Source organism: Sapajus apella, unplaced genomic scaffold (genome assembly GCF_009761245.1).
Source record: "Sapajus apella isolate SASKATOON/1434 unplaced genomic scaffold, GSC_monkey_1.0 scaffold8, whole genome shotgun sequence".
Classification (NCBI taxonomy): domain Eukaryota; kingdom Metazoa; phylum Chordata; class Mammalia; order Primates; family Cebidae; genus Sapajus; species Sapajus apella.
The window spans coordinates 630,714-636,713 of record NW_022436948.1 but is presented as its reverse complement, the minus strand read 5'-3'; the positions used below and the strand labels follow the sequence as shown (position 1 = coordinate 636,713).

The following is a 6,000-nucleotide window of genomic DNA, read 5'->3' as shown; positions in this document are numbered from 1 at the left end:
CCAAGAGCACATCACGGTGATGAGTCCTCTACGACAGGTCACCCTCCTGGCACCCAGAGACGCCGACGGGGGAGAAACAGACTCCTCTGCATTATGATCCAACTGTGAACAAGAAAGCCTCTTTGTGGGACAGAAAAAATACACTCGCTTTAAACAACAGACTGAACACAGATGTGATTTATAAAGGAGAAGACAGGGCAGGACAGTAACACTGAAGTCCTGCATGTGTTAGTAACACTGAAGGTGGCAGGGAACCGCTGTGTCCTGTGACTTGAAGGCCACTGTGAAGGAAAACAATGCAGTGAAAGAAAGTTCCTCCTATGTAGACATGCCTCTCATTTATTTTTCTAGATATGTCTATGGGCTTTAAAAGATATTAAAATAGACTAGCTATTATCTCTTAAAAGAGAGACATATTTTCCTCGGATAACTGGAGGCATGCCTGTGACTCCTCACACTACTCCTGTTCCCTGAACCAGGCTGGGCATCCCACTCATTCCACAGGCGGCTGAGGCAGGACAGCCAGAAACCCCAGACCTGCCATTGCTCCCCAGGTTGAAAGAAACACAGCATGACAGCCTTCTGCTAAGGGCATCAAATGTCTGTTTATTAAAGTAGTTGTTCATAAAAGTATAAAGATGGATTTACATTTCATTTCCAGAAAACTGTTATTTTGTACAGTGATCTGGCCGTGGCTAGGAGGCCCAGGGACAGTAGCCGCTGCTCCAGGCAGAGTCTGGGATTCACTGTCTGTCCTGTTGCTCCCCCAGGTGGGGAGAACACATGGGCTGAAGAAAAAAACAGCACGTGCAAACCTGACAGATGCCAAGGGTCCCAATACAATTCCTTCAGCCAAACTAAACCCTAGTTTCAAGATGTGTAGGAAAGTGTTGACACTCTACAGGAAGCTGCCTGCACGTGCAGCCAACCAGGCCCTGCATGCTCCAAGCAGGCAGGCGAGTCCCAAGGAGAGTCAGTGACAGCACATGGGGCAAGGGAGCTGCGCAGGAGACCCCAGAGGGCATGGAGCCTGGGTGAGAGCCCTGGACCCCGCACCAAGGCAGAGGGGTGGCCCTGAAGGACTCTAGGCAGGAAATGACAGGCTCTGAGGGTGTCCAAAGATCTCTACTGCCTGAGCGAGGACAGTCAGCCAGGGGGAGGGCCCAGGGGCTGCCACCTGCCCAGGAGGTGGCAGGGAGGGGAGGAAGAGCAGATGAGGAGGCGTGGGTGTGCCCTTGGCAAGGCAGCAGTGGTGACGAAGTTCTCAGTGACTCCTCCCAACGGCCAGGGAGAACAGTGACAGTCTCAGGGTGGCTCTGAGCACGTGAATGGCTCATCCACATCAGTCAAAGGCATAGCCAGGACCTGAACTTCCTATCGTAAGCCCTACATCCATGCAAGCCAGACCAGTGGGGTCAGAAGCTAGAAGGGAGCTCAGAGGATCACCCAGAGAAGCCTCCCCCGACACCTGGCCCTCACTCCAGCCCAGAGCACCTGCCTGAGCACCTGCATGAGACTGGCAGCAGCTGTAGGGGAGCCTTGGGTATATATTCTATGCCTCCAGGGTGCCATCCTGCTCAGCCAGCCTAGAGTGGTGACAGGCTGGGCGCTGGCTGTCCCTGTACAGAACAGTGCCCTGAGATAGTGACCATGACTGCTGTCTGCCCCTCACCCCTGGTTACGCTGTGCCTCCCAGATGCATTTCTGTCCATAGGGCCACTATAAACCCTGTAGGCACCTCACAAACCGCATTCCTTGCGGGTGAGTTCACGACCCACGGGTATGGAGGCTCCCTGTTAAACAACCTCGGGATGCTCCCTGACACCCCCCCAAATGCAGGCAAGCTCATGACCCAGGGGCATGGGGTTCCCTGCTGCACAGCCTCGAGATGCTCCATGAGCACCCCCTGCACTGGGCTGTTCACGGATGTGCACTGTACATGCCATTGTCAGAATCGCCCTTGTGTCTGTCAGCCTGGCAGACAGAAGGTGCAGGAGCAGCCTGCCCAGGGCCAACCCCAACCCAGAGCCCACATGACAGTGCCAGGTAGGAATCGCACAGGTGCAGCTGTTCCTCTCCCAACTCTGCTATTGGTCAGAAAAACCCTGCTAGCCTCACTCCCTAGGGAGGCCGTGCCCAGAGGCAGTGAAAGGCACTGTGCCTCCCCAGGGCTGTGGCTCCTGTGCCCCCTCCTCACCCAAGCCTGACAAGCCACTCTCAGAAATGAGCCTATGGTAAAAATCAAGAGTCTAAGCCACCCACCCTGTCCCCATCCCTGCCTCCAGCCTGGTCCCCAGACTCATGTCTGTGAGGCAGAGGTTGAGGGGCTGGAGCCAGAGACAGGGTTATGGGAGGGCTCCCCCACCCAGCCAGGACCCCTTGGCCTTACTGGACCACACAGACGGCACCCAGCAGGCGGGCATGTTCTCAGGGGTGGCCGGCAAGAGCTCTCTCAGGGTAAAGCTGGGAGAAGCGGCCGAGGGCCCAGATGGGGAAGACATTCCTGTAGCTCGTGTAGGAGATGGCACAGGACTTGTTGAAGACCCCAGAGATGTTTTCCTGAAAGAACACAGAAAAATAAACACAAAGGCTCCACCGGTCAGCTGAGGGCTAGTCCCTGAACTGTACCCTGGCTGCTGGCTTGGCGGTAAGCCTGGGAAGGGCTGATTAATCGAGAGCATGGGAAAGCAGGCAGTCCATCCCACGTCAGTCAGGCACCATCAGCCGAGCTCAGACTCCCCGTCCTGCAGCAAACTGAGCCGGGGTCACCAGCCCCTCATGACCAGGTCAGCTTCCACCAACTCAGCCTCATCCCAGGGGAGGGTAGTTGGCCTTACATGATCTCATGACACCCACACCACAGGGATAAGCAGAGGCCGCCTCCTGCCCTTCCGGCTCAGTGAGGGGCCACCAGGTCGTCTGGAGCCGGAGGGTCTGTCCTGGAGCAAAAGGGCTTCCCGCCCACTGGCTTCTCCCATCCAGCTCCTCCCCCAGCCAGAGCATCACTTGCAAAAACAGCAAGACCTGGACTTTAGGACCCAACAACCTACCACAGACCTGCCACCAACTCTGGCATTCACTGGCAGAGTTGATGCCTCCCAAGCGTCCAAAGTACCCCAGAGAAGACACAGGGCAAGGGGACGTGGAAACAGCCACACACGATGGAGGCTGGTGCTGGGCCTTATGCACTCAGGCCCCTGGTGGCATACCTGGGGCCAGTCGCCGTTAGGGAGCTGTTTGTCAAGCAGACACCGGACTCCTCTCTCCTGGGCCTTGACGTCAGGATGCCTGGCGGAAGAGGAGGCTGAAACACGCCCCCCGAGCATCACCCTCACCCTCACACGGCCAAGTCTAGGGACAAACCCTGGAATGCTGCAGTGAAAATGGATGCACCTAAACCGACATCTACAGGCCCCACCAGGTGCAGTCAGCACCTGGGGCTCCTGCTGCACCTTTCCTAGGCTCCCTGAGAAGCGGAGACACAGTGATGACAGGTTGGAGACACAGGCCTCCTCAGGCCTGCCCTGGTGGCTCCAGCACAAGACGCTCTTCTGTGCCCCCCAAAGAGGAGCCCAAGACTGTTCCCACCCAGCCCACTGGTCTTCAAGGGCCTCTGGAAGCCACAGGAGCTCACACTTGCTTGCTGGCCAGGATGATACCAAGCAGGACCCAGGGCTCAGTGGACCCAGCTTAACTGTGGGTCCCTGACTATCCTGCCGTCAGGGGTCCCCCAGACTCTGCTGCTCCTGCTCAAACAGACCTGTTCTAGCTTTTAGGAAGATTCCCCAGATGGCCACAAACCTAATAGGGCAGCACAGACGGGATGCTGTGGGTGCATCTGTGTGTGTGGGTACACAGGTGCCTGTGCACGCATACGTGTGTGCATAGACCTATGTGTGTGTGCATCTGTCTCCATGTATGTACCTATGTCTATGTGCGGCACAGATGGGATGCTGTGGGTGTGTGTGTGGGTACACAGGTACCTGTGCATGCATACATGTGTGCATACATACTGTGTGTGTGTGTATCTGTCTCCATGTACGTATGTCCGTGTGCAGCACAGATGGGACGCTGTGGGTGCATCTGTGTGTGTGTGTACACAGGTGCCTGTGCACGTGTACGTGTGTGCATACATACTGTGTACATCTGTCTCCATGTGCATATGTCTGTGTGTGCACATGCACACCTGCATGTGGCTGCGCATGTGTGCACCAGGCACATATGTGGCTTGGCACCAGCTGTGGACACAGGAGGGCCATAGAAAGCAGCTGCCACTGCCGCCATCACTACCACACCAGGAAGCAGCATCCTCATCACAGCCCACCTCACCGTTTCCAGGGGTCCCTGATGCCGATGCTCTGCCACCAACACTGCAAATGGTGGGTGGTTCACTTTTAAGAGGCGAGCCTCTCTGTAGGGCCCCATGTGGTCAGAGCGACCCATCTCCTTGCCCTGGGAACCTGGCACGTGGCTCTGGTAGACGTCTCTGTTCCCTGAGTGGCAGCTGAATCGCCTCTGGCCCACAGGCCTCCCCTACTCCTCTCTACATTCACTCAGCCCAGGCCACTTGCTCACAGCTGAGTGTCCCTCCTCCACCCAAACCCAGGGCTCAGGGATGGGGCCCATCATCCCCACCGAACGGCCATCAGCCCCATCAGGGCCCAGCAGGTGTTGTGGATCTGGGACTGGGCGCTCTGCACGTAACACCGCTGCTCGCAGGACTCAAAGTCCTCCCCCCAGCCTCCGTCTGCCATTTGCCGGGACAGCAGGAAGTCACAGGCCCAGGAGACCTCTGCACAGGCAGTCCTGTAGAGACCAGAGACAGTAGACACCATCACACCAGGGAAGGTCCCAGGGAAGGGCCCCTAGTTTCTCACCCTAGCAGGCTGCCTTAGGGTATGGGGAGGAGCCTACACTACAGGGTCGCCCTATGTGAGGGCCATGGACCACTACTGAAACCCCTGAGCTTGACTTCCACAGATGTGAAGTGGGAGCAGATACTCCTGGCTCCCAGAGTCATTGGGGTGACAAAGGGACATGCGAGTACTGCAGATGGCCGCACAGACGTGTCAGACTGAGTGCGGTCTGCAGTGCTTGTGAGCAATGCCTTATAAGCTGCATCCAGACAAGCACAGTGCTCCCCACCCCCAAACACCCACACGGGAAAGAGTGGGGCAGCTGGAGACAGGGCTGGGACCGGAGGCCTCTTGCCTTCTAACCTGGTCTGGGGGTACCTGGACCCTAATCCTCCTACTCAGGGTTGGGAGGCATCTGTGTGCCTGGAGGGGCTGGAAGCCAGACGTGTTCCTCCAGCACACATTTCAGGAAGCTCTGGAGAGCTGTGGGACCAGGGAAGCATCCTCATTTCAACCTGAGACCTTGTCTGAGAAACCGATCTTATCTCACTGTTTAAAAATATTAAAAACAGGCCAGGTGTAGTGGTTCATGCCTGTAACCCAGCACTTTGGGAGGTCGAGGTAGGAAGATTACTTGAGCGCAGACCAGCGTGAGCAACACAGCAAGATGCCATCTCTGCATGAAAGTTTTAAAAAATTAGGTGTGCAATTAAAAAAAAAGAAAGAAAAGAAAATTAGTCAGGTGTGGTGGCGTGCACCTGTGGTCCCAGCTATTTGGGAGGATCGCTTGAGCCCAAGAGTTCGAGACTACAGTGAGCCTGGATCATGCCACTGCATGTCAGCCCTGTTGACAGAGTATGACTCTGTTTAAAAAAAAAAAAAAAAAAGAAAAGAAAAAACCACCCCTATAATCAAACATTAAAGCAAACAACAGTCATGTCAGCGGATTGGGCTGAGAACCCCGCCCACCAGAGGACCGGCACTCACTCACTCACCCATCTCGGTAGCTCTGCCCCATGCAGGCAAAGGCCTCCAGGCCAAACCAGGTGCCGTAGGTGAAGCACACCCCCCAGGACCTGGAGGGAGACAAGGAGAGCCTCAGCCCTTCAACCCATGTTCACAGCCGGTGTGTGAAACCACAGGC

General features: G+C 56.1%; 1 protein-coding gene across 4 annotated transcripts in view; it reads right to left on the bottom strand.

Moving 5' to 3' along the window:
• Positions 1-1,555: 1,555 nt before the first annotated feature.
• The window catches only part of LSS (lanosterol synthase), a 34,926-nt gene continuing 30,481 nt past the window's right edge, over positions 1,556-6,000 (bottom strand). For 3 of the 4 annotated variants that reach the window (XM_032276537.1, XM_032276538.1, XM_032276540.1), the window contains 4 exons: positions 5,852-5,932; positions 4,636-4,806; positions 3,210-3,288; positions 1,556-2,559 (listed from right to left, as the gene is read on the bottom strand). In XM_032276537.1, coding sequence (XP_032132428.1) covers positions 2,428-2,559; positions 3,210-3,288; positions 4,636-4,806; positions 5,852-5,932 — 463 coding nt within the window. In that variant the 3' untranslated portion in view covers positions 1,556-2,427. The remainder of the gene's footprint in view (positions 2,560-3,209; positions 3,289-4,635; positions 4,807-5,851; positions 5,933-6,000) is intronic. The other variant, XR_004268486.1, reaches the window with a different exon arrangement.